Source organism: Scatophagus argus, chromosome 8 (assembly GCF_020382885.2).
Source record: "Scatophagus argus isolate fScaArg1 chromosome 8, fScaArg1.pri, whole genome shotgun sequence".
NCBI classification, from domain to species: Eukaryota; Metazoa; Chordata; class Actinopteri; family Scatophagidae; genus Scatophagus; species Scatophagus argus.
Window position 1 is genome coordinate 16,511,761 of NC_058500.1, and position 26,238 is coordinate 16,537,998.

The 26,238-nt window shown below is 39.1% G+C and overlaps 1 protein-coding gene across 1 annotated transcript in view; it reads right to left on the reverse strand.

Moving 5' to 3' along the window:
* Nucleotides 1–26,238, reverse strand: part of LOC124063322 (probable G-protein coupled receptor 153) — a 34,117-nt gene that overhangs the window by 3,925 nt on the left and 3,954 nt on the right. Inside the window, exons 2-5 of the mRNA XM_046396864.1 lie at nucleotides 14,070–14,700; nucleotides 10,297–10,726; nucleotides 5,010–5,199; nucleotides 1,512–1,696 (exon numbers count right to left, since the gene is read on the reverse strand). Of these exons, the coding sequence (XP_046252820.1) occupies nucleotides 1,512–1,696; nucleotides 5,010–5,199; nucleotides 10,297–10,726; nucleotides 14,070–14,443 (1,179 nt within the window). The 5' untranslated portion in view covers nucleotides 14,444–14,700. The remainder of the gene's footprint in view (nucleotides 1–1,511; nucleotides 1,697–5,009; nucleotides 5,200–10,296; nucleotides 10,727–14,069; nucleotides 14,701–26,238) is intronic.

A 26,238-nucleotide genomic window follows, 5' to 3' on the forward strand; every position in this document is an offset into this window, starting at 1 on the left:
ATGTTAGGGTAAATATTAGGGCTAGGCAAGTAATGGTCATGGTTATGGTTAGAGTAATTCTCCTTGAAATGTAAATCTATGTAATGTCCCCATAGGGCATGAAAACATAAATGTGTATGTGTGTGTGTGTGTGTGTGTGCGAGAGACAAACACATAGTGACAAACACACAACAAACTCATAAAGCCAAAGAGACTTTATTCTACAATCAAACCATTTGAGAAGTGACACAGCACTTCACAAATAGTGGTGCTACTTGATAATAATTTGAAGGGTTTTGTTGATTCATGGTCTAATTGGACCTTAACCCTTCTAGCAGCAACACAAATAGTGTGACTGTATCATATCTCAGCCAGTCTTCCTGTAACTGAAATCAAAAACACACCTTATTCATTTCACCATTACCCATACACAGCCAGGAAGAACACAGCTAAATATTACTTTACAATCAAATTAGTATACTATCATGGGTATCATGTGGAGAGGGATATCGGACACAAAACAATGGGTGGAAAATGGTTCGGTGTCTTGAGGTGATAGCTACTGTATACATCTCTGTTTCTAGGCTTCTTAACAAGTCATACGGAATACAGAGCCAATCCTGTATAAACTTTGGTCTTTGAAATGTCCATTATAATGCTGGACATCTACAAAGCAAATTATTCCAGTAAATGCAAACTGTTTGGGCTGCAGGTCGTATTGAGAAAACTGAAGCCCTTGTTAAGTTGTTTCTGACAAAGATGACACAGTGTTTGTAAAAGTTAATGTTGTGTAGGTTGCATCGGTTGACTCTAAAGTTACATATCCTCACCACAGTCTTCCAGGCCAAGTCCAGCATGATTTTTATCATCACCACTGCTTTAATCAATAAAGTTTATCAGTATTGATTCAATATCTGATTCTGGTCCAGAATTTTACTTTACTTTACAGAGTTAAGTCAGTATTGTAACCAAAGCAGAAAATAAGACTTTGTTGATTTGCCCTAGAAGGCTGCATTGTTAGAACAGACTGTTGTGTTAATGCAGAATGAAAAGGAGCATTTCATAGCTCTGCATCTGACAGGGATGGATGCTGGATACATGGACACAATGCTTCTGCATAGAACATGAGCACATGTGTATAATGCTTTCCTGAAACCTTGAGGGATTCCTGAAATGTAGAAGGTAAGTCAGTTATTAAACTGTTACCTTCTTACAAAAAAAGTCATCAATTGCATGGCTAGGACACACTAGTCAATAAATGAAGCACATCTAATATGTTGATGGATCTGCCGATGGTCATATTTACCAAACATTAGTCAGCAGGAGTATATTTTTGATTCACGTAAAAAAAGACAAAAAATTTGTGCCATATCGGGAAAGATAGTTTCACAAAATGTCTGCTGAGTCCAGAGAATTCAAACAAGATACTGTCAAGGCCCACGAGGCCATTTCATCATGCACATAAGCAATGAAGTGTCAAAATAGTTCAACTGATCAAGTAAAAGAAATGAAGAAAATCAATGAAAATATACCTGCAAATACTGCATTTTATCTTCCTGTTGTTCCCTCAATGGATACCCTTGCAGAACCCCCCTTTCTAAGGTTGAGAACTCATACTTGGCATTACGGTCTACCGTCACGATTTCAGGCGCCGAGCTATAGTCATATGGTCTGTCATATATTAAGTCGGCATGAATTCCTCCATCTTGGCTGTTTTCTGCAAAGTGCAGAAAAGCACGAGCGTCAGGATTAGAGTGCAATGAACTCAATACACAAGACAGACAGACAGACAGACGAATAGATAAGAGAGACAAGTTCAATTGTTCTCTGATTTGTTGAATTTTCCAATGGTTTTGCTCAGTAATATGAGTTCTAGATCAAAATGTTTGGCTAGAAAAATGACCAGTAATTTAAAAGTTTAAACAAGGGATAGAAAAAAGCTCCCAACTGGTTCTGAATTCAGAAACTATGCCAAATATTGCATAAAAAATCTTTGAATGTGCAGGGCTTACTTTCTGAACAACAAAATAATACAAGTATTCTTGGTATATAAATACCCATCTACCAAAATAATTTTTCCAATTACTGCATTCATGCTCATAAAAGATCAATTGGAGATGGGTGTAAAATGCTGGTCTTGTGGAAAATGTTGGCCAAAAAAAATGAAAGATGAAAGTGGCTGTTTGCACAGGCAGCTTGACATGCAGGTCAGTAGCTTTGGAAAAACAGGAAACAATCCTTATACATACAACTGAGATGAGTTATACATGGCAAGCCCTCTGGAAAAAAGCAGAGAACTGGCAGTGTTAATATCACACAGAATATGGACAGCCCTGTGTTGTTTTATGGCTCCTGCTGGACAACGAGCAGTTATCAGGGAGGGTGTCAAAGGGAGAGGATCAAAAGGCTTGGAGGGTTAGAAATGGGAGAAAAGGGGTTCAGACCGGGTTGAGTTTAAACAGTGCCAATAGAAAATAAAGACAGATTGTTCATACTCTCAACAGTTCACATGAATTGTGGAGATCTGGTCATGGATGCAGTCCATAAGCCTTTCTGATTATCATGTGACCTAATTTTGGGACCAAATTTTGTTGAAGTGTCTGTGATTCTTTGGCGAAATGTTTCATTTTCATCCCCCTTGGAATTCATTTTTATTTGGAAGTCGCAAGTCTTGGACCACTTTCTTCCTCTTCAGCCTATTGGTGAGATATTTACTACATGCAGTTTCATTAAGACCTCTGCCTTAAAATAGACCATAATTTTCCTTAAGTCCCTATAATCTGACCTTTAGGTGTGAGCCCACATCACACAAATTAAAGGAAATTAAAACAAATCAACAAAAGAAAAAACAAATCAAAATAAACATATGTGAAAATAATTAATTATATCTCTATTTCAGTTGTGTTTCCAGTCAAAAAAAAACTGGGGCATCCATTGTGACTTGAGGGAAATATGACCATCATAGTGACATGAAAATGCTTTTCAGCTTTAATGCAATCATTTCAGTTCATCCTTACAAATAAATGAGGAGCCATTTATTTTATGGTTCTCTCACACCGGGAAATTCTAGAGGAAGATTGCACAGTTTAAATGCATTGGAGTGACCAAGAAAAAAAAAACTGCTGCAAGAGTCCTTTGTCCAGCAATAAATAAATATATATACTTTTGAAATGACATCAATCTCATAGCAGGTAAAGCATTTTATAAACCACACACATGAACATAAACACAAAAAAATATATTTTCATATATAGAAAGTTGTTACACAGACACTTGTCATTTCAGTTTCATCTCCTGACAACAAAGGTCACATGATAGGTCACATGATAACATTCGACCACCGATTTCAGACCTCAAACTACAACCAAACATCATAAGTAATGAGAAGAAACTACGTATGTATCAGCCAAAATCATGATTGCTTTGGTAAAAAGATCCATAATATTTAACCAAATGGCTGGAAATGTAATAAATGTCATTTTGTGATTATTTTTATCTTTTATCGTTATTATAAAATATTATTCATAATTATCTGTTATTTTCAGCCTCTGTATTATAAATATATATAAATACAGTCACTCAATCACTTAAAAAAAAAACACTTCAAAAACTAATTTCAGTATTTTGCAATGTAGAGATTTGTAGCATTTTTCTAGGTATATGATATACTGAGGTCATGCTGTGTGATGCTAAAGCCAGTTCAGATCAAAGACTGGGGACAAGCTAAGATCAATAACACTAACACAGCCAGTTTAAAGTTTTCACAACAATAATTATGTAGCATCAGTCAATTCACGGCTTGATTGATCTGTCAGAAAATAGCGGCAACAGAGTCTAATTGCACAGTTTAATACTGTGTTAGAGTGAAGATGTGGAGCTGCAGTAATCTTGGGTGCTTCAGAGTCAAGGAGCAATTTAAATCCGTATCATGAGGCAGAAGCTGAGAATGCATTATCTTCCTTCACTTCCAACTTCCATCTTCCTTCTAATATCTCAGTTTCTAAATCTGAATTAAACTGAGATTTTAAACCTCTGATTTTGAGAATCCTAGCTTATATTTAGTCAGTCAGCTATTACAAGACCACCATCTGCTGCCCTCTGTAGACTAGAAAGAGGGACAGAGACAAAAAATAGTGCCAAAACATTAATAGAAACTCCCTAAAACCATTCTTCAGCTGTCAAAAGAACAACTTGGTTCAAAGTACATCCAGATTTGTACATAATGTGCTTGTGATTGGCTGACATACATCTTGTTCTCAAAGTTACATTGCGATATCTCAGTTATCTTCAAACACACTGAGAAAGGCACAGCACTGCACCTTTTCTCACAACATTCAGAAAAGTTTGCTTTTCTCGTCATAAATCTTTGATGTCAACTGGCTTACTCGGAGGTCCGATGATTTTATGAGGTTACTTTTTCACATGCCTCATCATGACCACTGGATTCTCAACCATAAGTTATGTGGAAATTGCTATTGTAAAGCTGGTCTTGGCTGCTAATGAACAAATGTGGTGTGAATAAATTTGCTTCTGACACCTTACTATACCTCAAGAACCAGCGGTGAAGAGCTTTAACACACATTAGGCTATAAACAAAAGATTTTTGCGATTGATACTCACCTCTATTCCCTTCCTGCAATATTGCTGCCCTCTATTTCCCCAGTACTATTACTCCCTAGGCTAAGAGACAAACTATTTAGGTTGATAAATCACATTTGACACCGTCATTCCTATGGCCAAAGACAGTTCGGGACACTTCTCCAAACAAACGAGTTTGGGTCTTCAAACCCTCAATTTACAGTGTTATGGCAAGTCTTTAACTGTCATTTGAATTTTGTAAACTCAGGCAATTTACTTCAGGGTGTGTCTGCAAAAATATACAAAATTATCTTTGGAACCACCTTTGCTAATTATATAAATTTTCAGCTGTCTTGGGAAATAGGAATAAACATCCACATTCACATCATCAGGTGAAGAGGAGGGAAAATGAGGCAGGAAGGACAGGAGGAAGACACCTGAATGCTGCTTACCCTCATCCACGTCGTCGTTGGACATGATGGCGACGCACTTCTCCCACACCATGCGGATGTCAGCCCGATAGCGGTCACAAGCCCAGAGAAACATGGGCAGCAGGATGGACTGGGCAATGGAGCACCACAGCACACACAACACCATCCAGTTGTAGGAACGGTCAAACTTCAGACTGGCAAAGCTGACCACCTGCACAGGGTCAGCGAGGAGTTATAAAAAATACAATCAGCTATTACACTGTATGACAACTAAAATGCAGCCTCATTAAAATCTGTTCTACAATCAGGCAGTCTAACACAGTTAATACACCGATTGATGCTCTAAGAAAAACTCGCATGTTCTGTTTAAAAGTTAAGCAATAATAAATCTCATCGACAAGCAAAAAGACTGCATTGAAATGGATTGCATTATTTCATTTTAATGGATCATGTTATTTCAGTGATGACCCTAACGATGACTTTCCAAAACTCCCTGCTGCATGTAGTTGAGTAGGTTGTAATTTAGTACAGACGTGGTAGAGAACAGAAAAATCAGACATCAGACTTGAGGACAATAACACACTATAATAAAGTGGTGACTTTGCACTAGAGTCAGTCTTTGGGATCACCAGATCATATCACTGATAAGGTTAAATAAGCAAAGTGTAAGAGCATCCATATATCAGTTAGGTCATTCACTGTGTGAAAGAGCCCACTGAGAAGGTCAGAGACTGAACCACAGCAAAGCAACGTTCTGTACATTAATAGATCATAAGCAAAACTAATTACCTACTCCTGCTACTTTACTTAGGGCATCTAATAACTTTTCTACTCAGCAAAGTGGCTCATGGTCCAATTGAGAGAATCCCTCAGATCTGTGTTACAGCAAATATGACAATGTAAAGGCAAGAGCACTAACAACTTACTTACTTACTTACTGTTTATCTGGTCATTAATGTTTCAATAAATGGATTAATCATTAGGTCTACAAAATGTCAACAAAATATCAAATGTCACTGACAATGTCACAAAATTTTACTTGCAGTGGATTAAAGCATCACACTTCTCAGATGTGATAAGCTGGCAAAGCAAAGATTTCAACAAATAATCAACTATCAAAACAGTCAACAACAGTCAGTGAATATTTTTCTAACAACTGACTAATTGATTAATTGACTAATCATTTCAGCCCTCAGTAGCAAGTTGGAAATTTGACTAAACGTGAGATGCAATATATATTCACATCACGACTGAGCTCCACCACTGACTATGTAACCTAATTACCTAATGAATACTAAGCTGCATGTAAACTCCCAATCAAAATATATGATTTGAACCAATTATGAGGAATTATAGGTTTCATATTGTGTATCGAAAAGCAAACTCATGTCCTATTCATAGAGCTCAGGGAATACTGATTAGAAACAGCAAGGTCTCAGCTGAAAGCTTTATGTACAGGCCTCCACTGAAATGAGTAATACAAAATTCAGATGCTTTGTGATTGTGCTTTCTAACAATTCTCATAAGTGGTACAGATGCATTCAGGACACCGCTGGATTTTATCTGAAAGTAGTTGCGACTAAGTATCAGGTTCGTTCATTTTCACCGCACGTGTAAGGAAAGGTGACCTTGTTTTTGGCATAACCTGTTTTAGCATTAGAGTGGACGTGGATTCTTCACCTCAGTGAATTAATAGAGTGCATTATCTGGTCATTACAGTTGACAAATCCTCAGCTCTAATGCACTGATCCAGCACACTGATCAGATTGATTAACTCAGTCTCACTGTGTCATCTCCTCTAGTCACATCCTTAACGCAAACACCAGCCATGAAATCTCACCCTAAAACTGATCTCAGTTTGACCACTGAACAGACCCGATCTGAAAACTGCCAGGCAAACCATGGATAGTGGAGACTACAAAAGACGTTGCTGGTCAACACAGATTTTGTTTTCAGAATAAATGAACATTAGAGTTACAACACATCAGTTTTATGACGGAAATCTCGGAACGTATTACAACACATTACGCTTCTGGAAAAACAACATTACATTAGCTGTTACTTTTTCAATGACAAATCCTTACGCTCTTATCAGTGCAAAGCCAAAGTGACCTGTATGAACTTTAATATGAGACTATTTGCAGAGTTAATGACGTAACTACTACTACTTCTCTGAGTTATGTAATGAGTGTTGCATAATTGTAACTTCTTAGATAAACACATATATGGTGGCCACCATTTTGCTTAAAGATGACTTTCACTTGTATAGGAAAATGTTGGGAGAATTAGTACAGCAACTCACTGACCAGTGCTTGAGTATATGTTCATGTAAACAGTTCTTCTTTTGTTTTGTTTTTTAGCATCTATATGGTTTTTCCATGTTGGTGATTTTATTATGTCCATTTCATATATATCTATTCTTCAGTATTTCTCTGTGTAATACCATACATTTGTTTGTGTGTTAAAGCTTTCCATGCATTTAAATAGCTCATTACATCATGTCATAAAGATTGCTAGCAGTCCTTTTGCTGTTTCTGCCACAACACTCTAAATGTGATCTTTTGCTAGTACTATAATACCCTCTCTCTATGTACACACATACCAAAACCAATAGGATGTTGTTATGAAAGTGATACCCCACTGTGCAGAGTGAATGCAATTTCACCTCTGATCTTGAATTCAAACATCTCAGTATGGAGGCATGCTGTTGCTAAAGCTTACAGGTAAAAATCTGACACGCATTAATTAAGTAGCGCACGGCGACCTATGAATTTCTACTACTCATGTTTCATCTCACGCTTAAATTCACTAATTCATAAAAAGCATGTCCCAGTGTTCTGATTCTTTCTGAACAGCAAACAGCAGCTGTGGTGCCCGTGAGCTCATCAGTGTTGCATAATTTGCTCTTTGCATTTAATAATGGAGTTCATTCTTTCTCGGAAGCCTCTTTTTGGGGATGACTACATTGGTAAGACTAAGAGACAACGAGGTTTGCGGTAGAAGTAAAGACATGGAAAAAGCAGTCGACTCGTCACTTTATTAAAAGAGAGATCATTCTTGAGTTTTTGGGAAGGTTTGTTATAGGTCATCTCTTGTGGGGCAGATGGCAACAGATCTGCATATTTCTACAGAAAACAGAAGGTATGACTTTAAGGCATAATTTCAGATCAGTTTTAAAGCCAAAATAGTTTCTTAGTGAGAATTCATGTATCAGTAACATCAGAATCTCACTGGAGGCTTTTGAGAGAAAGTGTAACACTTTATTTCAATATAAAACAATGAATTACATGAATTTGCTTGTGAATAAGATATTATGGTTATGGATTCTCCAGCACTCCTGTTCTCATTCAGGCAACAAAACACAAATAACAATACAATCATCTGTGTATCTTTGAAGCAGTTGTTGTGTGAAACTCAAATGGCCACATTGCTTGGAGGTCTGTGATTAGTTCCCACAGCAGGATGTGAGGTGTTTCTTTGCACTTTGCATATATATCCTATGATTATGCAGCAAAGCACTAGATATCTTGCTGTGTGCTTCATGTTTCAGTATTAAAGGCTTGTGCAGATTGTGATGCTTTGTGCAGAAGTTTTTGTTTGGCCTGCCTGAGGTGTGCAACTCTTAATTAAAAAGGTTTGTCTAATGTGAAAATGACTACTAACAGATGGCTTGTACAAATGATAACAGAACTGAGGCAATGTATTATAGATAAACTGACACTGAGGCACTTTGTCACACATAATGTTCTCCCACTTAGATGTAATAGAGTGATTCAAAATACTAGTCAAATCTCATTTAACAGAACCTCTACCATTAAAACACACTTGGAACAAAAGGGTTCAGACTGTGGACAGACATGTGGCTTAAACATAAGCAGAGGGTACTTTCTTTAACATAAACACAAGCTGTCAAAAGGACATTTTCCTTACGGAAAAAGCTCTCCCAAAGTGACTTGCTTTTAAGATGACAGGACGGTTGATTTGGCTGCATTACAAGCAATAAGCCTTGAGCTTTCTACAGCCTCTCAAGTCTGCACAGAAAACCAATGAATTGTTTAAAAATGGATGAGAACCTGGGGGTGGAATTTGCAAACCAAATGGCATCACACTGAAACAGAGCTCACTCCTTCACCCATTGATAATGCACTTGAAGGGAGTAGAGGGAGAAGTTACACTCTGTTGTTAAAGTCTGGATTTCGGCAAAAGACAACTGAGGGAGGATGATTCTTAGCTGTAATATGTACTTGGAACAGCCGGGCCAGATCTGTACCCTATATACATGAGAGTGTTGAGGCTTTTTCTAATTGTGTTTGCCAACATATTCTTCTGTTATTATCATAGACAGAATGCAAGAAGCACCCCTTACCCCTCCTCCAATAATCACGTACTATAGACTGAATATAAAGACACACACACACACACACATATACCAGTCACACTGCACATGCTTAGCCTGACCTACTTACATCCCCAGATGAGCAGAAATATTTAAGTTCATATAAATAATAAAACAGCATGGCATGGTTACAGGAGCTACAGTGGATAAACTATACCCTAAAACTGCTATTTTCACCTTAATTTTTAATTTTTACCCCAAGCCATCCTGTTCCTCTCTGCAGTACCTTCCTCACCCTAACAAGTTTGAGAGATGAAGAGGTCACAAAAAAGGCTGCCATCACCCTGACCTCGCTGTATGTTAGTGTTTCTTGTTTTCTTAAAGGATGGCAACAATTTGATCCACACAATATCTGAAAAACTAACATGAAAATGCAGTACACAGAAGTTCTTACTGTGAGTAGCGGTAAGTCATAATCATAACACAAGCTGTCCTAACTTAACTTAGTCTATAGGTGTGCTAAAATTAATTCATCTTGGATGTATTGCATTTATCATTTTTTTTCAGGATAATGAAACAAGCAAGGAGGTATCTTTTCTTGCAGCCATCATGTTGATTTGGAGGGTAAGTGCACATTATCTTGCAGAGGAATCTCAGAGTTCTGTAAATACCTCCAAACCAGCAGGCAGTGTTGTTAGACAATCTTCTGGATTTTTGAAAGATCACTAAGGATTAGTGTTTTAGAAAAAAACAGAAGCAGCTCTGAGAATTAAATGTCATGAGGAAACATGATAGGGACAATCAGAAGCTTCATGATTGATCCAACAGTTTAATCCTGGTCTTTATTTTGACCTGTTAGCCGGTATGAAGGAGCCATTCAGAATTTTTGCTTCATCAACCAGACCTTTTAACTACCTGGTTCTTCGATCATCTTCATTATTAATTGTAATCATATTCAGTCAGTGAACTCACCAGTATGGGGAAGCCAGTCAGGAAGTCGTAGATGAAAACGATACCACTGATCAGGTAGGTGATCTGCAGGGATGTCTTGAGAGGCTCCGATCCATCGATGGATGACCTGCGTTTCCCCTGGGCATCTTCCACCACTATGGTGGGGACGTTGAACTTGTTCTTGTCTGCATTGTGGCCCGCCTGAATGGAGAAGGTCTGGAAAAGAGCGATGCCGATGCAGATCACGCCCATGGCAACGCTGCCTCCGATCAGCAGGAGAAAGCACACTCCGAAGCCCAGACCAATCTCAGTCACAATAAACCGGCAGTCGGAGGTATAGAAGCGGTCAATGGTGTCGTGCCATCCCACTGCTGGGAGAGTGGACAGGATGAAGGAGACCATCCAGATGCCCATCACTGTATGTACTGCCTGCTTCTTGGTGTTACTCAACCTGGAAAGATAACCACGGATTTTAGCATAAAGTAAGCTGAATAGCTTCCAAATCAAATCAGTGCAAATAGGCACTAATGACAACTCTGGCAGTATAGTCATATTTTATAAACAGACTGAGTAAAAAATGCATCCGACCAAGAAAGTCAGTGGAAAGAATGGAAACAAAACTACACACCTCAGCTATGACAAAATGCTGTAAATGACACAAAATGGCAGACCTGCACCTATGAGGTGAAAAAAGCACTCCTACAATCTCACATAGTCATTACTTAGGTAAACTGGAGTTGAATGGTCGGAACCCAATGTTTTGCTGATGGCAATAGACTGCTTTTCATGTCCCTTGGACTATTTGTCAGCAAGACCTATTTCAGGAGGAAGGGATTTCTATTTCTTCTCACTTCCAAGTAATTGTTACAGTCGAGCAATTTGCTGGATGCGTTTGTGTCCTCTGGCGGTGCGGCACTTTTCAAGGTTTTCCACAGCACACGTACATCTAAAAATATGGCAGGCAGATTCGGGTGTTCTCAAACTTGACAAACGACTGTGATATCCTGCTAAAACATTTGCACTTCAATTCGTGCTGAACTTTCCAAGGCATCAGCAACAAATCATACATAGAGAGAACATCTAGATATGGTCCATTGAATGACTTTTGAAACTTTTTAATTGGATCACTTCAGTCCAGAATCTATAAACATGCCTCCTTCAAGAGGTGACATAATGTTATGGAAAATGGAGACAGAAAGCTACAGTTTACATAAATGTACTTCTCCTCCTTCACTTGTGCTGGAAATGAATACAGTAAATTCTCTGTTAAGCATCAGTTGTCCATTAGCAGTTTTGGCAGGAAACTCAATCTGTCTTCCTCAAGAGAGCCAGAGGATATGTCAGCTATCCTCTTCTTCTACTCATTAAAATCTTCTGGAGCCCTGGCTTGATATAGGACATATCCCCTCACATATAAATATTATTTTTGAATCATTTTGTAACTAGTAATGCATTAGTTTACATGTGCTGAAACAATATGAGTGGCACAAAGGGGGCAGCAGTAGCCTCCCTCTCTCTAGCCTCATCTCTCTCTTTGCACTATGGTTTCGTGCAAAGACAAGTAGGTCTTGTTGTCACTGTGAGTAATTATGCTAGCCTTTCCTGAATGTGCTTGGGGTACATATGATGGGGAGGTTACGTCACCAAACTGCTTGAATCTATTACCAGAGAGAGAGAGAGAGAGAGAGAGAGAGAGAATGTTGTGAGGGAAAAAGCTCCTAAGAGATAGTGAGCGCAGGGTGATGAGAGCAGCTGCCGAAGTACAAGGCTGGAATTCATAATTCAGGCCTTCGGTGTGTGTTAATGTCAGAGACAAGGCAGCCATGCTACCTCAGCAGGGCAAACGTGGAACGATTTAAATGAAAGATGAACAGCAATTACATGGTGCATCGCCTGAGCTATCACTTCACCATATCATTGTTAAAAGTGACTAAAAAAAAAAAGAAGAGAAGATGCTGAGAGGAAAGTCTCTGTTTCCAGACGGGAAAGAATACAATCAGATGGGTGAGAGAACAGACAAGGAAGATAAAAGCATTGGTGTAAAGCCTGATATCTCTGTGAGGGAATCAGCCAATAATGGCAGATGTGCAATCAATACAGATAGCAAGACTGAGAAGAGATTTAAATGGAAGTTTGCATATCTATTTGAACATCTGCTTATCTGCAAAACTGGCCAAGCTGGCTGCTGGCTGTTCATCTGTAGGCCTGATGCAGGCAACTAACAACTCTTGAAAGAGTAACAACTCTTTGTTTTTCTGCAGGGGAAGAAAACCGAGGCAACACACTACTGATCCTCACCACATATACCACAGTGCCAGTTTCTGAATCATTTCAATAGCTCACATAGCATTGTGTTTCTGTTGTGCAAAAATGAAAGCAGGTTTCATTTGCGCCCCATCTGTATTTGCCACAGTAGTTGCCCTAAAAATGCATTCATCTGCAAATGATTGTTCTGACCAGAAAATAGCAAAGCCAAGACCCCTAAGGTGTGCTTCAAGGTGAGATGCCCACATCACCAACTGGTATTTAATCTCTTAACACTGTATGATCAGTATGCTTTTAGGGTGGTTGCTGTACAACTACTGTTCTAATTTTTCCAAGCTTGAATCAAAGACAATAGCAAATTTCTGGCTCTAAAATGAGAAATGAATGCAAAAATTTTGAAATCTAAGCAATAGAAATAGTTTCATCTTCCTTCATGAGAATGATGCAAGATAAATGCCAACATGATAGTATTATTTTGTTATTAAATGTAATTTTTAAATCATAGAGTAGCAAAAAGCATGGGATCTCATAAGAACAAAATAATAGCTGTTTGTTAACAATAATCATAAAAAAGGGAACGATATATCGGCACTTGAACATACATAAAAACAGACAGGAAGAGCATCAAAATCTTGTTTCAAAGGAAGCAGCAATGTTCCTCAGAACATCTGATTAAGTGTGAACAGCAGATGTCTTGAGAGTCTAACGAGACCAAAATGGTGTTACTGCAGCAGGATGCTGACTGGTAATATGAGGTGAACACAATCTTTATTATTCAGTGTTACTTAGTGATATATATCACTTGCTGTGAGGAGCCAAATGAAGCTGGAAGCTGGAGCTGGCAGATGCTCAGTCTGGAGGGTTTTACATGGTGTTACCCCAAATAACTGCAACCAGCAGATGTGTTGGCAGCAGAAAGAGATTTCACCTGATGCAGAGCTTCGTTCTAGAAAACCAGTGTAAACAGGCTGACAAGTGACACCAATATAAACACCATCCCCATCCCATGTGAGGGACCTGCTCAGAAACACAGCAAGGGGCTCAAGATTTGCAGCTTAAATGTCAGACTGCTGTCTTTGAAGGAACTTTGGCAGATGGTGGCAGATTAAATTTATTCTCCTGCCAATGAAGGTACTGAAGGTAAAAAAGGCAAAAGTACAGTAGCCTGATTTGAATCTACAAAAAGGTATTTCATTTACAGTACATCAGTATCTAGATTAGTACACAGACTGATTTTACTTCTGTAGAATCTTCTAAATTCCAGTTTAATGCTTTGGGCACCACTAAAAAAACTGCATTCACTGACATTCACTTTTATTGTACTGCAGTGGAGACAGAAATCTCAAAATACAAGACACATATATCTCAAAACCTGAACATAAGCAAAATTATCACTAGTGGTATGATACCTGGCTTAAAAGTGCACTATAGGTGAAATTACCCTTCAAGAAACTGTACCACCTAAATTAAGCATAATCTGAACAGGCGATTACAGAACAATTAACAGACACCAGACTCAGCTGTCTTACCTGTAGTTTACAGGCCAGCGTACCATCCACATGCGGTGATAAGAGAGCGAAGTCACGGAGAAGCAGGTGACCAACGTAAGAGTGTAGAAGGTGGAGACAAACACCTTGCACAGACCCTCGTTCCACTCGTAGTTGGAGTGCTGACGGCGCAGCGTTATGACACAGTACATGGTGATGGGGATGGCCATGTTGAGGATGTGCGTGCCTGCCAGCGTGCAGATGAGGAACTCCAGTGGTTTCCACTTTTTCTGCTTGGCGCTGACGCTAAGGATGCTCCAAGTGTTGGCCAAGATGGACACGCCCGAGCAGACCAGCCAAGCCAGCGTGTTGGCGTTGATGACATCATCCTTCATGGTAGTTACCTCATCCCCCATGTTGGAGTGGGGCAGGGCGGAGCCTGGGGGGCCGCAAGGAACTGTCGGTAAAAGCAGGTACACACAAGGAGAAGGAGGAGGTGGTGATGGGCAGGAGGGGATGCAGGGCGTCGGGCAAGGCAGGCATCCTATCTGGGTGAGCGTGCACTCTCCATGGGATGGGCACAGCAGGGAAAGGACATGGCAGTGATGTGACACAGTGGGATGTTAGAGGGGGACGATGGAAGAGCCGAGCCAGATCCCTTACAAGCCTGAGGCTGGAGAGGGGGAGAGAGAGAAGAGGGAGGCACAGTGATCAGAGACAGAGGGATAGAGAATGTAAAGAAAATTATGAGTCAGTCCAATTCAAAATAATCCTTCATCATACATAATCCCTCATTCCAGTGAACTAATAGGGTTATGTTATCACAACAGTTGAACAATTACTGTAATACTGAAAGTCATCCATTTCATGTGATTAAGGGAAGGCAGAACAGTAATCGGTCAGCAGGACTTATTTTAAACATACTGCAAGCAATATTAAAGAGAATAGCACAAAGCTACAGTTACATGCAACTGCTATGTTACAGACACTGCTGCTAATAGCCACAACTGTGCCAGAAGAAAGAAATACTGAATGATGGGAACCAATAGACTACCGGAGTTGGACAAAATAACAGAAACCATAAATTGCAGTCCTATAGGATCTGTAGGGGTGAAACAATTAGTCAATTAATCAGTTAAAAACAGCAAGTTACAAAAATGTTGACAATCAATTCGTTACTTAAGTCATTCATCAAGAAACCTCCCAAAATGTAAAACATGATCTGTTTCCAGCTCCTGGAATGTAAACATTTGCTGCTTTTAAATCACCTCTTACACAATCTTGTTACAAGGAGACATCAAAAAGAATAAAAAATAGAGAGCTACAATTCTGGTCTTTTTTTTTCTTTCTCTTTTTTTTAAGGCCACTTCCAGCACAACACAGCTCCAGCCAGAGAATCGTCAGAAGAGGATGACTTTAGTTCCCCCACTGAGGAGTGAAAAATGCTTGGCACAGCTGAAGCGTGTTGTCACATCTATTTCCTGTCTTTTGGCTTGTCCAAACACTGATGTGCTGAAGGCAAGACCCCTGAGAGGGGACAGTGGAAATGACAAGAACCACATCATCATCACCCTGCTCTCACTTCCACTGATCTGATCCTCCTCTCTAAATCTCTCCCCTCCGACTGCACCCGAAAAACCCTGTCAGCCAGTCCGATACAGACCTGCTAGTGCAGGCAGTTATAAATCACTGAAAAAATATTGCACGTTCATACAAAGCATCTGACGCCAACTTTACAACAGTGTTTGGCAAAGGGGGAGCTGCTTCAATAAAAGGTCCAGTATGGACGATTTAGTGGACTGCAAGCAAAGGAATACCCTTCCCTTCAACCCTTCCTTTCACAGTGTGTATGAGAACCTATGGTGGCCTTCAGGCACCATATAAAAAACAAAAGACTAGAGACAGCGTTTGGTTTGTCTGTTGTGGGCTACAATAGAAATACGGAGGTGTAACATGTCAGATTCCACCATACCTGTAGATATAAAAGGTTCATTCTAAGGTAACAAAAACATAATTATGAATAATGTATTCCATTTCTGTCAACAAATCCCTCTAAACCCTACACACTGTCTGTCTGGGTATGGCACAGTTTGCTTGAAGTGAAAAACAGTTGTGCACCATCAGGCCTTCTATTGAAAATGAGGTCAAAAAGACATGTGACAGTCAGTAGTGTCTCATTTTTGAAAATTTGAAAACCACAAAATAAACAGGCATCACTCAATATTCAGAACAGTCACTGCACACCTCATCTTCCATATATTTGAGACAACAAGGCATATTGTCATCCAGTGAAAGTTTCCATGCAACTTTAATTTTCCATTTCCTTGAAAAACACTATATATCGCTGCTTTATAATTCACATTAATATTAAGACCATCACCTGTCATTTTCCTCCACACATCCTTGGACCTCTGGCATTTTGAAAGTAAACGGTCTATAGGTTCATCCTCATCATAATCGTCAACTAGACAACTTTTAGTTAACAGAGCAGTACTACTGAACAAAAACGTAAAACTTAATTATGGCTGCTGGTCGGACTGCCAGTCTGCCAAATGATACACATAATATCTAATTTCTGGTCTTATTTCATTACGTCCAAACCAGAACCTAACCTGAACCAAAAACAGGTTACCAGCTCTGTCTTATAAACAAGCTACTTTTGGTCCATGTGACTTTTGTTAACTAGTTGTCCAACTGTAATATTCAAATGTTCAACTGTACAAACCAAATAATAAAGCAACTTCTGACTATGGGGACAATCAAAAAGAGAAAACACACTGTGTTAAGAAGCATTATCACACTTTTGAAAAACCATAAAAAACACATTAAACCAAGCTGGGGTATGAAAGGAACGATTCACAGCTTTGATCCAGGAATCCCCGGGTGGCTGGGATGGACCGAGCTGCAGTCTGTCTGTTGACCGTGGACTGAAACCCTAGTTGAGTCAAACACAAAACACAACAGTACCACACAACCCACCACAGCTTGAACCAAATCTCTCCCAAGTACACCTTAACTGGATCTAAAAGACAAACACAGGGAATCTGTTCAAGTAGTACAACAGAGTGTAAATCTGTGTACCTTCATCTGCTTTCCTCTGATCTCAATTTCCTATTCTGAAATGACAAATAAAAATCAAAATATGGAATTTAAAGGAAAAGGCTTGAAATTCTACAAATATTTGAGTTACATGTTAGGCTGTGATCAGTCTGTAAATAAGCACAGGTCACGAACGGGTCCTCTTTTTTATTTGACTCATAATATGAAATGATTACTACTACTAATGATATGCTACTAGGAAACAACATAAATCCTTTTCTGAGGCCCAAACTCAATAAACAAACAGCTATATTTCTGTTTTTAATACACTGTCACAAACACCAAAAATTCAGAAATGTTTTTCATTATCTGAATTTTATTTCAGAATAGGAAGTTGATTGATAGACAAATTAGTGTAGGTAAACTAACAAACTGTGAAGCTATTGGGAAGTATTTGTGTGACTCTCAGTCTTTTTAGATCTTAGACCTGGAGTGGATCATTAGCTTCATCACAGCCTTTGGTATTATTTGATAAAACATAATTTCACCTTTTCATATTTCTTGCAACCAGACAGCTGCTGCCAGTATTGCAGCGCCTGGGTTTTCTCAGTCGTTTACCCCACCCACTCCTCTTCTCCATTCCCCACAGTGGGAGGATGACGTGTCACCCTGACCCTTTTCTCCTAATGCATGTGCAGTATTATCTTCAGTCCAGGTAACTGTTTAGTGAACAGCATGAAATAGATTCACTGAGCCCCAGAAAAGCACTACATACATTCAAGCTCAATGTACCCAACCCTTTCAACATTTTTTCCATTAAAACCCTCAACATGAGTACATTGGGACACATAATGTATAAAGTAGTTATCACATGACTTGTTGTATGTTCACAGCGACAAACCAACACAGAATTATAAGCTCACCTCAACTCCACAGGCTTTATACCAACTTCTGCACTGGAAGCCCACTCTTTAAGGAATTATTTCATAGTACAGCTGAAACAATCAATTATCCATTTTCTGTGCTGAAAACAGTTATTGTCATTGTTAGCATGTTAGGCGTCCACTGGCCAGCTTACGATGCCTTGGTTGAGTCTGTCGACCAATCAGAAGCTGTGCTACTGACTTTCATGTCTATTGTTCTGAAATTGCTCAAAAAATGTCACATAATACCTTTTGCTGCCAGACACTACAGAGAGGACCGCTTAATGAACAGGGTGCACACTCCAAGTCACGTTTCAGCATAGGCAAAACAAAACCAGCTCCCTTTCTATCTGTACAGCTGTGTTTGTAATTTGCCAGTGCAGGCAGAGAGCAGCAGAAAATACAGTGAGAGCCCTTCTGCTTGGGTGACTCATGAGGCTCCAGGGGAGCAATGGCAGCTTTCAATTAATACAAGAAATTGCAATAAGGTCTAACAATGTTATTCCAGGACGTTTGCAAGGAACTGCAGTGTTCCTTCTTCTGAGAACTGCTGGAGGTACTGTGAAGATACATGGATTGTACTTTTAACCGGTAATGTGAACTTTGATCCCGTTTGTGTCTTTTTCTCATTTTGATCATTCCAGCCTCTGTGTAGATTTCTCTCTACCTCGGACTGAGTTAGTTAACATGCACCTTTTGTTCACATATTCAGAAATAAGATTTGTTTACGGGTATTGGGGGTAGGAGTGTTACAGTGCAAGATTCAGAACTCACACAGAAGACTTCATGATTGTTTGTGAGCCTATTAACATCACTGTTGATACAGAGCACAAGTCTCCTGCATCTTATCAGTCCTATTTGTACACATTTACACTCAACATCATTCTGACTAAAATTAACCCCAAAACATGCAGGAAAAGTTGATTGAAATGCATCAAATCACTGTGCTGTGCTGCACTGCCTTCAAAATGATGTTTCCACAACACAAACTCAGATATCAGAACTGGAAAATGCAGACACAGTCTGTTAAGTCTACCACGATGTATTGGGCAAACTCTGTAATACAACCTGAGAATCAGAATCAGAATTCTTTATTTGTCACATGTGGATGTGCATCCACAGTGAAATGAAAAAAACAACACTCCTTTTTACAACTGTGCAAAATAATAAAAATACAATTTACATGAGATAAAAGATAAAAAGTTAAAAAATAGAATAGAATAGAATAGAATAAAAAATAAAAAATATACAACACCTGCTTAGACAGCGAATTAGATCAAGAGGTATGGACTCGTCCTCTTAGGAATACTCATTTGCACACCCTTTCTGAAGCTTGATTGACAGCTTTTGTACTCTTTTAAACTCTGTAAATCACCAAGAGTAGAGAGTGCAGAACAGCATTAGAACATCAGAGGGAAAACCAGTGATAATGTTTACTTATGTATTTACCCAATTAGTTATTGCTATTGTTAACAACTAGGCCTACTGTACTGAGGAGAAAGCATAGGGGAGGATTAGGCTGAGATAAAAACTTATCTTCTGCTTGGAAAGCAGACTGAAGGAAACATGAAACAGTTGAGAAAAACAAGACTCAGAAAATGAAAGGTCAAGAAGGATTTGGCTGCACATTAACTCTCTCACTCTCATTAGTAAATCTTTAAATATGTGGTGCCAACACTGTTGTATCAAGGTATACTATGCAGAATTTGTCAGCTGCTCTTTGTAAACACAGCCGAAAACAAGAAAGGTTACTGACTGCTGAATCTCATTTCCAGGTAAAATAGCCACCAACCCAAAACTTCAGTATGGACTCCATTATCAACTATCTTTCCACAAAATCATTGACACAAATAAACACCCCAAACACTACAAAAATAATAAGAAAATTAGAAAATGCTGGCAGAGGACAGAGGTGTTTTCCCAACAATATTAAAATTAAATTACACAGATTGACAGGTAACTTGTTGATTGGACTGTTTTGGCAATTCACCAGTGCATCATCAGTATTCTTTAACTGCCAATCAACAGTTATGAATAATGACTACAGACACGTACAGACAGGATGAAAAAACAAGGTGTCTTGTACACTATTGATTCAGGGCTAATTACTGTGGGACTGCTGTCACACACACTTTTTAAAAGGCATGAACTGAAAAAGTACACGGAATACAAAATGATCTGCATAAATACACACAAGACTCATACAGATCACTTATAAGATCGCTTCCTGAACCAGTTTCACAACCAGCAGATGTATTGATTAGTTGTTGATTGATTTGCTTTCACCCTACAAGAGAAAGCTTTCCAGGCTCGTTTGGAAGCAGGACAAAGCTGTTATTTGCTGTGATAGTAGTAATACATGAGTAGTACTAAGAGTACAGTAGTCGTAGAAGTAGAAGCAGGGGTTGTCGTCAGAGTATTAGTGATAGTAACAGGAATAGCAGTGGTAGTAGTTGTAGCACTGGTTTTATTTAAACACTTGACTGACGGGCTTTCTAACCATAGTGGAACTAACAGCTCAACCACCCACAATCCCCTGGGCCTCCAAGCCAAATTTGTCCTCTACACAGGGCAAATCAGCCCTGACAATTACACATACACACACACACATACACACAAGACTTTCTCTCTCTAACACCAAGATACTGAAGCACAGATTTACTGAGGTGTTGATACAAGGAGGATCGAGAAACAGGAACGTGTCATGTAAGCTTACATATTTTGCACTTTGCCTAACTGTTCACATGCATTCAAACCTGAAGAATCAGTTCAGAGCAAAACTAAGTTAGAATTTATATTTTGACCTATTAAACCTCTGCCACCAAAAATGCTTGTTTCTTTACCTATAACCACCGAAAGACCTAAGAGCTTTTGTTTGAAATTCTAAATGAAAGGAATTATGCTTTTGGGTGTAACAAGTTGTGGTTCCAATTTCTCTTCTTAATATTGTATACCACTAATGTTTTACCACATTATAGTGAGAACTGACTAAAGATAAAAGTAATATATGGTTTTGTGTTTTGTTTTTCTATTAGTTCTCTTAGCTAACTTTCCACATCAAGCTATAGAAAATATTAAAAACCACCAAAAGAACTCCTAATGGCTTACCTGTGTATACCAAATACTTTTTACCCTGTTGTCAAAGTATATTATCTTTAGTTTGTTCAACTACTCAGCTTTGCTTTTATCATTTCTACACACAGCATAAGTTACTTTCTACCATCATGTTTCTGTCTATGTAACATAAATTGCTGGATTGCTGAAAAAAAAGATATCAAAAACTTGCTCATTCTCCACCTCTAACTATATTCTGCTGAGATACAGAGAGGTATGCCCTCTGTGTATGCCCCGACAGATTTTGGCAGGCATCAACATGGATTTATCTGTTACAACAAAGGCCAAACTGGATGACAGTATGTCTGAGTGAGATCAGACCAGTAATTACATGGAGACCTGTTCCAAGGAGCAAGACGATTTTTAAGGCTCAGTGTAACCATGCTCAGAGGCATAATGTCAGTCAGTGTGTTGGGTGTGGTACAAAGTGAAAACTGGCACATGTGTGTGGTGCGGTCCACATCTCTGAGCTTCAAATTGGCAGGAGCTGGAGTAGGCGAAGGGATTGGACTCTTTATAAGCTCCCTGTTGACAGGTGTGATGCATGGGGTCTTATTGCCCAACGAGCCACTCGTCCCTGGCGCTGTCAGAGAGGAAAATAGTGACGAAGTGCCCGTGGAGACTGCACAGATTTCCCCTGAGCACAGCCCCAGTGTTTAATATTACATCTCTGATGCTTACATTTGACAGGTGCTTTACTTTGAAAGTCGAGTCAGCAGGTATGCTTTTTGCAGTAGCAACCTGCTCCACACTTACACAGTTACAAATATTAATGCTAGGAAGCTACCCAGTACAAGTACAGCCCTCTGCAGCTTTGAGGGTTAAGTGTCCAATACAGGAAATGTCAGGGGCGGCCATTTATCTCCCCATCCCGCTTAATAGCAGTTACAAAATATCTAAAATGTCTAGAGGTTCTGCAGTGCTGTCTGATTTACAGTTACATAAATATTTTTTATTGTCTGTAAACATCATGTTTACATTTTGCTTACGTATGTTGGCCTATCTCTAGAATTATTGTGGATTTACAGTATGTTCCTAAATCACGGAGGCTAATACTTAAAAAAAGTGAATAAACCTTATCCATAGATTAAAAAAGACAAATTTCTTTTCACAAACCTATCTATAACATATCTTGGTTACTCTTCTGTCCAAGTGTTGATCAGATGACCATCATTGACCAATGCGATCAGAACTGTAGCCTGACTTCCTCAGGCCGGTTTTGTTCATTCTGTCTCCCAGTCCCTCTGTTCAGCCACATTTCCATTTGCCCAGGTTCCTGCATTTCAATGGAGTTTTGTAGTCATTGCCATTCTCCCTCTTTCCACCAGATGCCCTCATACTTTCTCACCTGTCCCAGTCATCTGACTCATACATCCACCTGCTCACCTGTGTCTCATTCTCCTCACCCTGTCAGTGTTTATTCCTCGGTTGTCAGATTGTCAATGTTGTGTAGTGCCTTTGTTTCCCAACCTCCTCTGCCTGCACCTTTTCCCTGCCTAACTTTTCGTAACCTGTGGACTCTTGGCTACTTCTATTTGGCTTTTGCCTGTAAGTCCATGTATCAATAATTTACGATTAAAATACATACATACTTGTTTGATACTTACCGAAAGGCAATCATCTTAGTCCATATTTTGATTGTCCTGTAGATGAATAGTTCTGCCAATTTGGTCACCAGTCCATGGGGGAAGGATGGTATTAAAAGCAGAGCTAAAATCTATGAAGAACATCATGTAGTTTCCCCTGCTGCTCTGGGTGGGTCAGAGCAGTGTGGAGAGTCACGGCAATGGTGTCCCCTGTGAACCTGTTAGCTGTGTAGGCACACTGGTGTGTGTACAAAGTGGGTGGGAGGCTGAGATGATGTGACTCCAGACCAGTTTCTCGAAGCACTTCATGACAACAGATATAAGTGCCACTGGACGTCAGTCATTCACGCTGCTGGTGGTGGGCTTGAACGACTAGCCTGGAGAAATGCCACATACATACAGTATATCCTACTTGCTGAAGTTCTACTCCTTCACAAAGCCTTTTATGTTAAGCAAACGTTTTAGTCCGCAGGCTTTGCATTTACTCGCTGTATGTATCGAAGGATCATTCAGGAATGGAGATGATTGACCAGAGGGACTTTTCTGTTTTTAAAGGGGGTTGTTAAATTTTATAAAAAATATTCAGTCTCAGCCTCCTGCTGAGAGCAAATTGAGGTTATGCAAGTGTGAGAAGGAAATGATAAAAAAAAGGATATGACAATTAATTATTGATTATCATTTAGATCATTAGAATTATAACACATATTGATAACGACTTATAAAGGTTTACAGAACCAAATGTATATTTCATTTTAATTTTGGAATAACAATATTGTTCAATTATTTACAGAAGCAGGGGTGCCCCTGTAGCTCAGTTGGTTGAGTATGCAACCCATGTACTGAGGATGACTGTCCTCTGGGGTGACCACAGGTTCGACTGCTGCCTATGGCTCATTTGCTGTGTGTTATCCCCTCTCTCTGCCCCCCTTTCCTGTCATATCTTAAGCTGTTCTATATGAATAAAAGGAAAACAACTCAAAAAATAATAAAATAATTTAAAGCAATAAAAATGTATATATAATATAAAACAGTCTTACAACTACTTTATTATATTTTAAGTCTGTTATTATAGTTGCTATCAGTTTACACATGGTGCAGTGAAGAGCTCTCCTTTACCCCATGAGGGATTACAATGGCCCTCAGGGGCCAAACACTATCAATCTTACTCATCTCCAGTGAGTGCTCATTATCTAGTTATCAATAAGAGTCCAAGAGAGGTTCTTCCTTGCATGACAAATCATCAGCATGACCAGCTTTAACCCACTATCCTGCAGAAAGTGATTTCTCTGACAACAAAGGTGATTAAACACTTCAGCAGCCAGGAGGCTGATATTTGCGACCCCCAAAAAATAGATTGTTTAGATTTTTAAACATAAAATGCTCCTTGGAAAAATGAAAAACAGGTAACAGCGCATTGGCGGGTTTAACACAGGGTTTAACACAAACAATAAAAAAGTCTTTCACCCCTGTTGCTGGAGTCATCCAGGATCGCCTAGCTACTCTATGGTCTCAATTAATTAACTTATCTGTCTCCTTAAGTTATTATATGTAGTTCCATTAAGAATACACACGTATGAAAGCCCAAAATGGGCTGATGCTTAATTAAAGTCTGTCCTCTTCTGTCTGTCCTCTCTCAGTGTGCTCAGACTGGGCTCTATACCCAAAGGAGTGAGCACAGTCAATATTACAAACTTTATAAAGCAACCACAAGTGACCAGCTCGACTTTCAAGCAAAAATATGATCTTCCCACCACAGTCAACATCCTTCACAGCAACACTGTCTTCATTTACCTGACAGTCAGGGGGCTTATTGTGTCACCATTAACTGACATGTTCTTATGATCTATTCACAAGATCAGCCACCAGTAAACTACTATAACATTAGGCACACGGCTCTGCTGTACTGGAACCAGACTGAATGTCTTATTGTGCATGTTGCATAGCAACTGCATCAGTCTTGGCAAAAAAGACATTCATAAAAAAAAATATGGATCGTAAAATTTGTCAGACTGAATTGTCAACTTGTTACACTCTGTTGGACAGAAGTTTAAAATAAATCCTTAATTAAGGTTTTATTGTGAAATAGTATCTCAATGTTAAACTGTTAAACTGGAACTGTTGTGCTGGTCTACTAGCACTCCCTCTCATGTGTTACTTCCTAAATCAAGTCAGTGTAACTTCAAAATATCACAATGTGGTAATTACAGGATAACAACACATTGCATTTCCCTACATTTCCCAAGATCCCTGAGTCAGTTTCTTTACAATAATGACATCATCATTAGGCAACTGACTTTCACAAAGCTCTAGTCAAACAACAACAAAACAGCCAAGTTTCCTTCTTTTGATGCATGAACAAAGATGTAGTTTGGAGTTCAGCCTAAACAGTTCTCATCGCAAAAAATATGTTCAACAACAAATCATTCATATTTTAGGCTGTTTTTGAAGTTGGTTGATTCTATATATTTTCTGTTCAAATATAGCATGATTTAATTTCAACTTCATTACTTTGCTGGTATGTGTAATTTACCGCAGTCAATATACTGTATAGACAAAAGTATTGGGGCACCTCACCATTACACCAACAGGGACTTTGATGACACTACATTCTAAACATACAGACAGCTTTACAGCTACAACTGCTTCCATCCTTCTGGAAAGGCTGTGTTTCTGCAAGAATTTTTGCCCCTTTATGCAGTAGAGCATTTGTGAGGTCAGGCACTGATGTTGGCCCAAAAGGCCTGGCTTGCAATCTCCATTCCAGTTCATGCCAAATGTGTTCAGTGAGGGTGAGGTCAGGGTTTTGTGCAGGCCAGTCAATTTCTTCCACACCAAACTCATCCAACCACGTCTTTACGGAGCTTTGCTTTGTGCACTGGGACACAGTCATGCTGGAATAGAAAAGGACCTTCCTCAAACTGTTGCCACAAAGTTGGAAGCCCAGCATTGTTCAGAATGTCTTGGTATGCTGAAGCAGTAAAATTTCCCTTCACAAGAAGTAAAGGGGTAAAGAGCCCAGTACAACCAAAAAAAAAAAAAAAAAAAAACACACCTGGATTCAATTATACAGAGGATTGCCCAATATTGTTTGAGACACTACTTCCACATACTGTACCAAATCAAATCACTACAATCACTTTTTTTTTTGTTTTCTCTCACAGTTAGGAATCTTGAACTGCACTTCAGGGGGGGTTCACTTGCCCCAGAACAGCCCAAACCTGCGTCACAATGAAAGTTCAATTACATCTATAACAACAGTAAGTCTTTTGACATCCTGTCTGGTCTTTCAAACTTGATGAATGGGTAAAAACATTCATCAGTTGCATGCTGGGAAAGATAAAAGCTGCTCAAATCCATTTTCTCACAGCTTTGGGTCCGCATCATTCTGCTTTGCTTAAAGGGTCAGTTTGCAATAGCTTCTGCATTTTCAAGCAGGAATGAAACATTGTCTTGGAAACACAGTTTATATGAGTAGTTAAGTCACACTTCTGAATCTTCATGAGAAACGAGAGCTTACATTTTATACATCTGTATAATGATCTTCCTAGT